The 12,249-nt window shown below is 47.9% G+C and overlaps 6 protein-coding genes across 6 annotated transcripts; 4 read left to right on the top strand and 2 right to left on the bottom strand.

The window, feature by feature from the left end:
• Positions 1-317: 317 nt before the first annotated feature.
• On the top strand, positions 318-2,115 carry N7483_004522 (uncharacterized protein; the record flags this gene model as incomplete). The annotated part of the gene is made up of 4 exons (XM_057087959.1): positions 318-982; positions 1,041-1,725; positions 1,781-1,846; positions 1,903-2,115. 4 exons carry the CDS (start codon positions 318-320, stop codon positions 2,113-2,115), a joined length of 1,629 nt encoding a protein of 542 aa, XP_056947788.1.
• Positions 2,116-2,643: 528 nt separating this feature from the next.
• N7483_004521 (putative mitochondrial carrier protein) lies at positions 2,644-3,681 on the bottom strand (the record flags this gene model as incomplete). Its single annotated transcript, XM_057087958.1, has 2 exons — positions 2,644-3,569; positions 3,675-3,681. The coding sequence occupies 2 exons, from the start codon at positions 3,679-3,681 to the stop codon at positions 2,644-2,646; spliced, it is 933 nt and encodes a 310-aa protein (XP_056947787.1).
• Positions 3,682-4,371: 690 nt separating this feature from the next.
• On the top strand, positions 4,372-5,567 carry N7483_004520 (ceramidase; the record flags this gene model as incomplete). Its single annotated transcript, XM_057087957.1, has 3 exons — positions 4,372-4,461; positions 4,518-4,704; positions 4,798-5,567. The coding sequence occupies 3 exons, from the start codon at positions 4,372-4,374 to the stop codon at positions 5,565-5,567; spliced, it is 1,047 nt and encodes a 348-aa protein (XP_056947786.1).
• A 1,488-nt stretch (positions 5,568-7,055) lies between these two features.
• On the top strand, positions 7,056-9,796 carry N7483_004519 (uncharacterized protein; the record flags this gene model as incomplete). Its single annotated transcript, XM_057087956.1, has 5 exons — positions 7,056-7,097; positions 7,133-7,144; positions 7,199-7,635; positions 7,688-9,074; positions 9,140-9,796. The coding sequence occupies 5 exons, from the start codon at positions 7,056-7,058 to the stop codon at positions 9,794-9,796; spliced, it is 2,535 nt and encodes an 844-aa protein (XP_056947785.1).
• A 169-nt stretch (positions 9,797-9,965) lies between these two features.
• Positions 9,966-10,605, bottom strand: N7483_004518 (ESCRT-II subunit protein VPS25; the record flags this gene model as incomplete). Its single annotated transcript, XM_057087955.1, has 2 exons — positions 9,966-10,078; positions 10,137-10,605. 2 exons carry the CDS (start codon positions 10,603-10,605, stop codon positions 9,966-9,968), a joined length of 582 nt encoding a protein of 193 aa, XP_056947784.1.
• Positions 10,606-10,875: 270 nt separating this feature from the next.
• On the top strand, positions 10,876-11,994 carry trm8 (tRNA (guanine46-N7)-methyltransferase; the record flags this gene model as incomplete). The annotated part of the gene is made up of 2 exons (XM_057087954.1): positions 10,876-11,033; positions 11,181-11,994. The coding sequence occupies 2 exons, from the start codon at positions 10,876-10,878 to the stop codon at positions 11,992-11,994; spliced, it is 972 nt and encodes a 323-aa protein (XP_056947783.1).
• Between the last annotated feature and the right edge of the window lie 255 nt (positions 11,995-12,249).

Below are 12,249 nucleotides of genomic sequence, written 5' to 3'. Positions count from 1 at the left end.
GTAATTAAAAAGAGAAAAATGTGTGATGAGTCTATGACAATAAATACCCTCTGCCCCTCGGTCTTCTTTCTTACCCAATCCCAGCCCCTCTCCCCCTCAGCTGAGCGGCGATCCCGATAAGCCTCGTGTTCTGACGCACAAGTCTTTCGTATTTTCCCTCTCTTCTCTTTTTCCTCTTTCCATCTCTCCCTAATCATTCTCGAGGGCTTGGGCTCGGGCCTCTACCAGGGTCTACATACTCAAACCAGTTGACATTCATCTGGACAACTGAATTTCTGAAAATCAACTACCAGTTTGATCAACACCTTCAACTCAAAATGCCTGTCGATTACTACTCTTACTCCGATGATTCGGACATGTCCGAGACAGATGTCTCCATCCGTGGTCGTGACAAGCGCACCCATATCCGCCGTCGCTCCGTCTCCCGCCACCAGCAGCGACGCCAGGAACCTCCCAAGCCGGTATTCCTGGCTCCAGCAGCGCAAACCCGGGTATACCGATCCGCATCAACGGGTGGAAACCGTCCTCGTGAGCGAGACACTCCACCACAAGTGATAATCTACAACGACCAAGTAACCCGCGCACGCATGCACGCAAACAATGATAACGAAAACGACAACGACGCCGCAAACGCCAACTCCAATAAACCACGGAACCGCTTCTCCCAGCGCTCCCAAGCTCAAGCTCAAGCCTACGAGCCCGAGTCCGAGGAAGAGGAGGCACCTCGGGCGCGCAAGCGCAGTTCTCACCATCAGCGCGAGCGCGCTAGTAGTGGGATCTCAGCTAATGTTAACGTTGGCACTGTACCCGCTGAGGCTCGAGCTCCATCACCATATCACCATGAACACCATGATCACCGGGACTATGAACTGCTTATGGGTCAGCGGTTCCTAGAGCGCAGTGATATTCGTCGCGATATGGAGATGTGGAAGTTGCAGCAAGAAGTTGAGCGATTGCAACGCGAGCAGGATAAGCAGGATAAGTTAGAGAGAATAGAGAAACGTGAGAAGCATCGTGAGAAGACTGAACTTCTGATTGAGGCGCCTGCGGCGCCCCCCACCACCACCACCACAACGAGAATCGCGACACCATCGTGATGAGGAAGATGAGTGGTATGATGATGAGGTGCATGATCGCTTGCGCCGATTGGATCGCTATGAGCGTAAGGCTAAGGATGAGGAGGCGCAGAAGAAGGCTGAGAGAGCTATGCGGTTGCGGAAGCTTGAAGAAGCGGAGAAAGAAGCTGCTGAGAAGGAAGAGGTTCGGGAGAAGTTGAGACTGGCGAAGTTGGCGGAGATGGCTAGACAACTGGAGGAAGATGAGGAGAAGGAGAGGATTAAGAAGGAGATTCTGGAAGAAGAGCGCCAGAGGAACTTTGAGGCGGCGGAGAAAAAGAAGAAGGAGGATGCTCTCAGGGAGGCGGCGGTGGAGGAATGGAAGTTGGAGCAGGAACGTCTTCGTCAGAAGCAGATGGAGGAGATGGTCGCGAGAGATCGTCAATTCCGAGAGAGACTACGAGTTGATCTGGGTTACAGCGAAGAGGAGATCGCTGATATCCTGAACAAGAAGAAACGGGATGAAGAGAAGAAGCAGAAGAAAGAGAAGAAAGAGAAGGAAAAAGAGGAGAAGGAAAAAGAGGAGAAGGAGAAGGAGGAAAAGGAGAAGAAAGAGAAGGAGGAGAAGGAGAAGCTCGACTTTGAGGAGCGAAAGACTACTTGGATCAAGGTATGTCCATGATACATTCATCCATATAGAGATGATATAGACTAACCCTCACTAGGTCCACCGCAAGCATCTCCTCCCTGAGACTTTACTCGCCTATAATCTGCCTTGGGACTGGGATGAGGTATGTTCACTCCTACATCGATGTGTGCACCTACTCATATACTAACTTCCCTCTAGCATGACAGTAACTATATCATTATCAAGCGATGGGTCACCGAGGACTTCCAGGAGGAACTCTTTGCTCATACCAAGCGAATTCGCGAAGGAAAGGTCCTTGCTGAGACATCCCATTCGTCCACCGAGCTCCGAGTCAACGATCGAAAGGGTGATCGCATGTATCTTGTGCGCAAGAAGAGTCCCCAGCACAAGTTGCGCATCTTTGCTACATAAGTGGCTCTACCATTTACTCATGATGAAATCATGATCTCTTCGATATATTATTTGATTTATGCTCTGCACTGATTATGTTGGTTGCGTTCAGTTCTATTACGAGACCCGGAAATGCTTTGAAATTGCCTTGAGTTGAGATTCTTTTCGAAGCTGTCTACCATAAGTGGCGCAGTAACGAGACACGAGTTGATGACTTTTTCCCTTTAGTTCATGTTTTCTGTTTCAAATGTTTGTATCGTGCCAATCGCATCATACGCCCTCATGTTTTATGTATTCAGGTCCCAAGTTTATATTCTTACAACAAAGAATTCACCGCGCCTAGTATGTAGATCCCAGATCCACAATGCTGCAATATAGCCCTAGATAACTGCAGCACCCAATAGTAAAACACCATGAGCCCTATTGGGCTATGCGAAGTGCAAAACGTGCAGGTGAATAACATGATACATACATACCCGCTGCATTGTCTCAAATCTTAATAATACAAGATGGAACGAGTAAGGATAACCTTGGAAGTGGAATGAGAAATTAAGTACTCATGGTCACTTGGGGATTCGCGGCCCACCGCTTCTCAGCCCTGAGAATGAGCTCCTCATACACAGTCCAAGCGAGCGCAGAGCTTATCGCCTTGCGCGTCATACGGAGACCCAGTCCGCCGAATAAACTGCGCATTCCATCCTCATGAATCATCAAACGTACAGCACGAAGCATATTTCCATATTTAGCCGGCATGAGCTGCAACCGAGTTTTCACTGCATCGAAAGGATTCGTAATAGCAGTAGCCAGACCAGCTGCCATAGCTCCAGACACGAAGTGAATGGATGAGGAAGAGACGGCGGACTGTGGTATCGTATCGTTGGGGCTAGTTGTCATGGATGCAAATCGTCGCTTCAACTGTTCGTAAATGAGCACGTAAAGACCGGCGTACGGGGCATCACGAGCGGCCGTTGCGCCAAACCCGGCAAACAACCCGCGCACACCCTCTGTACGAACGATGTCTCGGCCTGCGCCGACCAGACTACGGTAGGCGTAGTAGTCTGATTCGTAGCGCACTTTGAGCACGGTTACGGGCATCATGACGAAGCCGGCAGCTACACGAGCAACGGCACCAGTGGCAAGGTTGGCGGTGTTGGAGAGTTTAGGGAGAGCGGAGGAGGATTGAGGTTGGTTCGTGAGGACGAGAGGAGCGTTGGCTTGGGCGATTGTCTGGCGGAGAGAATTCAGGCTGGTGAAGTAGAGAGCTGAGCCGAAACCTGTACGGAGAGCAGATGGGAGGGTGCCACGCCATAGTCCACGGATCGGATTTTCAGAGGAGAGAATTGTTTTCAGAGTTGGCAGGAGGGATTGTTGAGATTGTTGGACTCTGGTCTTCAGTAGATCGGCGGGTTGTAGGAGGATGGAAGACGTCAGGCCTGAGCAGAGGCCAGCAGTGAAGTGAAATATGGTTTTAGAGGCTATTGTATTAGTGTAATTAGTTTGGGCCCATGCAGATCGTAAGAGTGATAGGGTGGAGGCGCATACATTTTGATGTGCCTTGCTTGACATGCGGCACAACGTACGCGCCATTGTTTGACATGGCTTCGGCGCCTGCACCGTTTTGACCAACTGGATGTTATTCAATGAGGTTGATTGAGTGTCAGGTTTGTGTCAGGTCTAGCCCAATCTCATAGAATATCGTGGTTGACAGGGAATGACAAGGTTTCAGGCCAGCCGCATGCAGGCGGAAAAATGTAGGAAAAAAACGCCGGGAAAAGGATCAAGGAGGGTTATAGGTAACGGCGAGTAGACATCACTACCCAGTGACAGTAATGAAGGGGAGGAATAGGAAAATGATCCTATTAAGAGGATCAAAGAGGGATTGGAGTATTGTTTGAGAGAAAATATGTAAGAAGTGAAGTCATCGGAATCGGGCAAAGCCTCGGTATCGATAAGAATCGGGATGTTCATTGGATCTTCCAGCCTTATAGCCAACTGGTTAGCCGTTATTCTTTATTACATTCTTTTGAAATCTATATTTCTATAGAATAATAAAGAAACTTCTCTATAAATTAATTCAAATACCTCATACTCTATATGTATTTACTATCAACATTAAACTCATCACAAAAGTTCATGCAAACGGCGGAGTTCCACGGGCCCAATTAAATCCCGCGAAATGACCCACTATGATCGACGTCATGTGCGGAGTGGCAGAGTGTATCGCACTTGAGCTTTCTCACCTTTCACATCCTTCATGCCCCTCATATTTTTCTCATAATGCGGTGGCCTCTTCCCTCCTTTCCGTATCCGCCGTCCAAGGATGGATTTTGGAATCCTGTCACCTCTACCCTTAACTGGTGTGAAGAGGTATACTATGAATTGGGCCCCACTAATACCCCAGGTTCCCAGTTGACACTCTCTAGGACTACTATGCCACCATTTATTCTGCTGAAATTGTCAATACCTTGACGAATCTCCTGTTTATGGGGTTAGGCTTCAAGGGTATTATTAGCTGTCGCCAAAATCAGCATGATCAGATCTTCTTGGTGGCTTATCTGGGCTACCTGGTGGTGGGAACTGGTAGTTTCCTATTCCACTCGACGCTGAAATGTAAGTCTGATCCAAACAGGATGAAAATGGCTATCAGCTGGGGATTTTGGGGGGAAACTTCAAATCTCAAGCTAACCAAAATGTTCTAAACAGACCCAATGCAACTCGTGGACGAGCTCTCAATGATCTACACAACCTGCCTCATGGTCTACGCCAGTTTCTCATACACCCGCCCGGTGAATGTCCGCGTTATACTAGGCGTTTCGCTCGCCTTACTCTCTGTATTTATCACTTTGTACTATCACTACATTCAGGATCCCGTTTTCCACCAGGTTGTCTATGCGATCTTGACCACCGTGGTTGTCCTGCGTAGCATGCACACCATGGAGGTCACTTTACGGCCCCGGTGGCGCAAGTCCCGCGAAGAAGACCGGCTGGAACGGCAGAAGCAGGGACTACCAGTGCCTACCAAAGAGCGCCAACATTACGAGAATGTGCGTGACATGAAAACCCTCAAAACAATGTGGTTCATGGTGGCATACGGCCTGAGCATTTTCCTCGGTGGATTCGCCATCTGGAACCTAGATAACCAGTTCTGTTCTAGCATTCGTCGATGGAGACGGCAAGTGGGCCTGCCGTGGGGGATATTCCTGGAGGGTCATGGTTGGTGGTATGGCTTCCTTTCCTATCTATCCGGTGCTACACACTATGTCTTGAGTCCTACTTACTCCATTTCTAGGCATGTCATGACTGGTGTCGGTGCATACCTGTACATCATCTGGGGCATCTGGCTACGACACTGTCTTAATGGTCGTCAAGACGACTATCACCTGCGCTGGGCGCATTTCTGGCACTTCCCCGAAGTGATTCGTACTACACCTACATCCGACAATGGCGTTTCCCGAGCCAAGAAGTCTACCTAGAGTTTTAAACTAGATTGTGGGCCAGGGCGTTTCTGGGTCCACCTTATCCAATACTTACCCCGATCACCCTTTGCCATTCTTTTGAAGATATGGCAACTAGTGGCTGGAATAAAAGTAGAAAGCATTTTGATGTCTGACTCCTTTTATGTTGGAGTGTTCCTGGATTACTATTTCTTCCCACCCTTCAAATATGGATGAAACCTTCTGCCGCTCATTGTTGCACATGTCTCGTCCCGGTGACGGAAACTGAAATGAGCTGACCATAGATATACTTTTTGTTCTCTTGTGGGTTTCACTGGCTTGATAGGGAAATTGCGGCGTGTTGCTATATCCATGAATAGATGGAGTCAAGTTTATATTCTTACTGACATGTTGATTCTCTGCATATGCACTTAAGTGCTTTCAATTACTCACTTTGTTGTGAGACTATGAAAGACATGATATCCTAAGGTTGTGCCTATCCATGTTTTAGTACTTGTATATGGCCCAAGTCTCTTCCAAGTTGATTCAAGTTTTATAGTACCTACCTAGTACCTATGATAGTAGACACCCATGATACCAGCCATAGCCTTAGAATATTCCTCCATCCTCATACCTAAGCACCTGGGCAAGGATATGATAATTCATAGACTCCTAGTAGTAGTACTACTAGTAGTTGCCAATATAGTAGGGTGGATCTTCCTTAGAGTAGCATATTGGAATCACTGGCAGTCAGGAGCAGTTCATTTTTAAAAGGTATCAAGAGAAGGGCTGCCAGGAGGAGAAATAAAAAAAAAGAAACGGAGAAAGCAGGGGTCGAACCGGGGACTTCTAGATTTCGCGATGTTTTTCTCAAGTGAGGCATCAATATAAGCAAGACGATGAAAGCTTTGACTTTCAAAAAATCATAACAAATCTAATAAAATAGATAGAAATATGGAAGTAATATTAAAAGAAAGAACAAAAAGAAAAAGGCTCCGCAGAAGTCTTTCACATAGTCCGCTGCATGCTTTCTCACGGTGGTGTTCCACTTAGGCAAGTCTCACGCTCGCTGATGCTACTTGACAACCCTCAGTCCCAGCATTCTAGTCTTATGGTATCATAGTGTCAAATCACATCGGGACAGACACGATAGCCCGCTGAGCTACTACGATGCGGATGGTTATCCAGACTCCCAAATTTACCTCTATAACTGAGAAAAAGTTAAGGCCACAATTTGCAGGCACCATATCACCAGTTGACTTCTGCTACTAAATTTTGACTTTGCTCAATAAATGAATGTATAGAATTTCATAAATTGTATATGAGTCTTAAAAGCCTGTGGATTGAAAATTTATCTGTCAAAATAGTAGAGGTGGACTGATACTCCGTATTCAGGAAAAATTTAGGAGTGTAGATCAACCATTTTATACTCGCATTTGCCACGTGACCTGGCGTCAGCTCGCGCGGCGCGTCTTGATACAACTTATTTCTCCACCATTACAAATAGCAACAAAATCCCCCTCAGCCATGGCACAGCCAGAGGACCCCAAGCTCTTCGAGCAGTGTCGGGTCTGTATTGTTTGTACAGACTCACTCCCCTCGAGACCGCACAACAGGTATGTTCTACGCTAGTGACCCCGTCGCGCGACGCCGGACTTACAACCCTCTAGTTAGCAGCAGTTATCGAGGAATATGGCGGCGAGCCATTAATCCACCACTCCACCCCTACAAAGGAGGAAACGACTGGGTCAACTCACATTGTCTCCGGCACGATCAATTTCGAAACATACGACTTAGCTTGTAAAGCTTTGATCCCCGTTGTCAAGCCATCATGGGTACACACTTCTCTACAGAAGCGCAAGATTGCCAACCCCCGTCAGCATAGTCCTGACCCGCGCCTTTTCCTGAACGACGTTGTAGTTACATGTGGTGACATCCCAGAAGGAGACAAAGATGCGATCATTGGCGGGGTCTTGGCCAAAGGCGGGTTGTACAGCTCTCGCATGTCCGCTATGGTTACTCATTTGGTGGATTTGACAATCGAGTCAGACAAGGCACGTCTGGCACGTGCTAAGAATCCGCGTGCAAAGATTATTCTTCCTCATTGGTTTGTCTGGTCTATATATCTTTGGAAGTAAGACTATACTGACTAGATCTAGGTTTGATGACTGTTTGAAACTTGGTCAGCGTATCGACGAGCGCCCGTACATACTTCCCGATCCCGAGATTCTACGGGCCGGCCCTGATGATCCCATCAGAGGGAATGTAAATAAGAGTCTGGCGGGTGCGTCAACTCCTGAGCCCGCTGCCTTGCCTACTCCGAATGATGATGAGCGCATGACTCCTAGTGTCTTCGATGGGAAGACCATCATGCTGTCCCCAGACTTGGGTGTCGGTTCTCGTCTACTAGACTCAATAGAAACCGTGATCAAACAAGGTGGCGCAGATGTGACAGGTAACGTGAATGAGGCGGATTGGGTTATCTGTCGCTTCCGTGAGGGAGTTGTCTACCGCACTGCTTCGCGATTGAATAAAGAAGTTGGTAATCTTGCTTGGCTTTATTCTTTGATGACCTTCAATGAATATACTCGCCCTCTCAGCAGATTGCTCCATTACCCTGTTTCGCGCAGCCCTGTGCCTGGTTTCGAGGGGCTGAAGATCAGTTTATCCAACTACGTGGGTGAGGCTAGAATTTATCTCGAAAATTTGATTGCGGCAGCCGGAGCCGATTGCACAAAGACTTTGAAGCAGGAGAATACCCACTTAGTTACTGCACATGGAACGAGTGAGAAATGCACGGCTGCAAGGGAATGGGGTCTGCAGGTTGTCAACCACTTATGGCTAGAAGACAGTTACGCTGCCTGGAAACTGCAACCGGTTTCTGACCCGCGCTACAACCACTTTCCGTCGCGCACGAACCTTGGAGACATTGCGGGTCAGAAGATGCTGGACCGTGATGTTCTCGAGAAGAATTTCTTCTCATCTGAAGACACCAAGCCCTCAAGCCCTCAACCTGCGAAGGCAGAGAAAAGCAAAAACGCAACTACGATGCAGCCTCCTACTGAGAAGTCACGAAAGGCTGACAAGAAGGCCGCTGCGACTACAGATGGTACAATCGAGTCACCGCAGGCCAATGGCAAAGGCCGCAAGGTCGCAGAAAAGAAGATCCAGACTCCTATACGATCTCGGCTCGTGCCAGATGACAAGGAGAATGAGACGCCGTCATCAACTAGCAGTCGTAAATCCAAGGAGGCGGCCATCGCACATCTTCATGAGCTTGCGCCAGACATTGCTCTTTACGAGAAGGAGAGAAAACGAGTTGGCGGTGTCATCCACGGTGGCAGACGCAAGTCCGACGAAGACCGCGTGCGCGAGAATCCCAAGAAACGCCGCTCGGTTGATGCCGAGGGTGAGAGCGATACTGAACAAGCAAATGAGGCGAAGCGACCTAAGAAGTCTCGACCCACTATTTCAATGCATCTACTGATTACTGGTTATCAACCATGGGTGGGCAAAGGCAAGGAGAAGAAAGAGGATGCAGACAAGGTATGTGGATATTATATTGAATCTAATTCTATCAATGCAAAGGCCAACGCTCACATTTGCAACAGCGTCATCTTCGAGACCTAGGTATTATGGTAATCCAGGATGCGCGTCGATGCACCCATATGGCCGCGCCGTCAATTCTGCGCACTACCAAGTTTGTCAATGCATTGGCATATGCTCCCTTCATCGTCAGCACGGATTTCATTACTGAGTGTCTGAAGCAAGATGAGTTGCTTAACCCGGCAGATTTCCCATTGGTTGATAAGGCTGCTGAGAACAAGTTCGGGTTCTCTATGGTCAAGGCCATAGGCAATGCGAAGGACAACAAGAACAAACTTCTCAAGGGCTTCCGTATCTACTGCATTGATGATATCCGCGGTGGGTTTGATGCATTCAAGTCTATCGTGGAGGCGAACGGAGGAGAGTGTCTGGTTTTCCGCGGTCGCCTTGCATTGACAAACCCATCCCGACGTGAGGAGAGCGATGATGAAGACAGCGACATGGAAGACAACGAACCCGGCCGACATGATGTGTTCCTTTTGAGCAGTGCTGAGTCCAAGCATGCACGTCTTTGGCCTCGATTTCGCCAGGTTGCTGGCGATATCAAGCGGACACCTCGAATTGTTCGGGTCGACTGGTTACTCGATATGGCGATGTCACAGGAGTTGAAAGGAGTCGATGAGTATGAACTCACAGAGGAGATGATTGAGGATCTTGAGTAGAGAGATTGGGGTATTTCCTCTCCGCTAAATTTGGATTAAAGGCTTTGTAACCATGCAAATGTCGTGTACATGGTAGGCGCAATGGCCGGAGTTGGCCCGCACACATGGTGAATATCTGAGCGTTCTTTTTCTTCTTTCTTTCTCGTCACGAATAGCCATGTCTTCCTGTTTAGTAGAACTTGACACCTTCCTGTCCCTCGCTTCCAAATACTTGTGCCTTGCCACGCTTAGCCAGAACGCCCAGTGCTTTTAGCATTATGTCGTTATCCATGCCATGGAATTCTATAAACATTATTAGCATGATCGACAGCTTGCAAGAATATGAATAGGGTTATCCAACCTTGAGAAACGGTTCCCTCCCCTTGTACCAACTCATAAACTGTTAACACAGCACCCTTCTGTCCAGTTCCCTCCACCCAGTCTACTATGACATCCGCCCACTCCTCCGGTCTGCGCCACCAAATCCATGCCACAGACTTGGGACCTTGGTTCCCAGAGCTAGAAGAAGAATCTATCCACTCTGCTCGTCGTCCACCACCACCTTCCTCCTCACTCTTAACCATCCAATCTACCACGTCTCGTGCTTCGCGGAGATCTAGACGCTTACGCAGCGCGGTATTATGGAAGAGTGGACTATCGACTGCTTCGACCAGCGATAAGCGATATTGTTTGTGGTGTCGACACCAAGCTTGAATCAAGGAGGACCATTTCTGGAGTTGAGCCTGACGGGTATTTGTATTTGGCTGCGGGGTGAAGAAGGGGGGAAAGTTGTAGGTTGATGGGAACTGGAAAGGAGTTGATGTTGCCATAATGTATTATTCTGGTAGCAAAGACCAGAGAAGACGAATATTCAGACACAAGATAAAAGGAAGAAAAGTAGTTTAAAAGTCGAGAATGAAAACAAAACAACCTTAGAAGTGGTGAAGTCGAAGCTGTCATAAGGTGTAAACGGGTAAACCAATCGGAGTCGTGGTGGGGCTCCCGCAAATTATTCAATCTTCAATCGATTTCTACTTTTACTTCACTTTCAAGCTGGATATATCAAACTCTTTCACATTGATCCCGACACCTCAATTAAAATGCCAACTCCTCAACCCGTCAAGCGCCAGAAGCGCGAGGAGTATCGCCGAAAGCTCCAGGACCAACAAGCTGCCGATGGCGAGGTCAAGATGCCGCAGAAGAAATTCTTCCGGCAGCGCGCGCATGCGAATGTCTTCTCGGATCACCATCTTGAATAGTAAGTACACCTTCCTGTTCAATAAGCTTTCCGATCTCCTTATTTTGAGTCCGAAAGGCCACTTCAAGTCCGATCTTGGACACCACAACTGGACCACAACCCCTCCACACAGCAACCAGGCAGACAAAGCTAACAATCTCCATATAGTCCTACAAGTCCCGCACACATGGACTGGTCCTCGCACTACCCAGCCTTCGTAGACCCCGACCCAACCCACCAAACCCTCAGCGGCACCCGCAAGCTCCTCAAAGACGTCGAAATCGTCGACATCGGCTGTGGTTTCGGCGGTCTACTCGTGGGTCTAGCACCTCTGCTCCCGGAGACATTAATTGTAGGACTGGAGATCCGCACCTCAGTCCTGGACTACGTGCGATCACGGATTCACGCACTACGACTCCGTCAACAGCAATTAAAGCAGGGCGACGTTGCACCTGTCGAAGTCGAAGAAACAGATCGACCAGCTGATGCGCCTGCTCCGGAAGATGAAGTCGGAACCACAAATGCTCTTGTTCCAGGAAACTATGAGAATATTTCCGGAATCCGCGCAAACACAATGAAGTTCCTGCCCAATTTCTTTGCTCGACACCAACTCTCTAAGATCTTTATCTGTTTCCCTGATCCGCATTTCAAGGCCAGGAAGCATAAGGCAAGAATTGTTTCTGAGTCGTTGAATGCTGAGTATGCTTATGCTGTGCGACCTGGTGGAAAGTTGTATTCTATTACTGATGTTGAGGAGTATCATCATTGGATTCTGAGACATTTTACCCTGCAAGATGATGAGGATGTTTCGATGGGTTCGTCGAAGTTCCTTTGGGAACGGGTTGAAGGGGAGGAGTTGGAGAATGATCCCTGTGTGAAGGTTATGTCTTCTGAGACTGAGGAGTCGAAGAAGGTTACACGGAATAATGGAAACAAGTATGTGGCTGTATTTAGGAGGAAGGAGGATCCTGAGTGGGTTTAGATGATGGACTCGAAGATGGATTGGGGTTATCTGGAGTATCTATATATGGTTTTATCTCTTTACGCTGATTTTTGTACCCAAAATAAGATATCATTTGGTTTATCGTTTTATCTTCATCTCTACCATGCTTGACGCATAAACATTCAATCGTAACAATCTGCGCTCGCTATGACCGAAACCCCATCACAAAATCTAAGAAAATGGACAAAAAAAATACAAAGAATCCCGAACAAAGTAAATCATAAACATGAACAT

This window comes from Penicillium malachiteum (assembly GCF_028827825.1).
Source record: "Penicillium malachiteum strain IBT 17515 chromosome Unknown utg000002l:1.0-8849297.0:1.0-8852440.0, whole genome shotgun sequence".
NCBI classification, from domain to species: Eukaryota; Fungi; Ascomycota; class Eurotiomycetes; order Eurotiales; family Aspergillaceae; genus Penicillium; species Penicillium malachiteum.
This window is presented reverse-complemented; position numbering and strand designations above follow the sequence as displayed.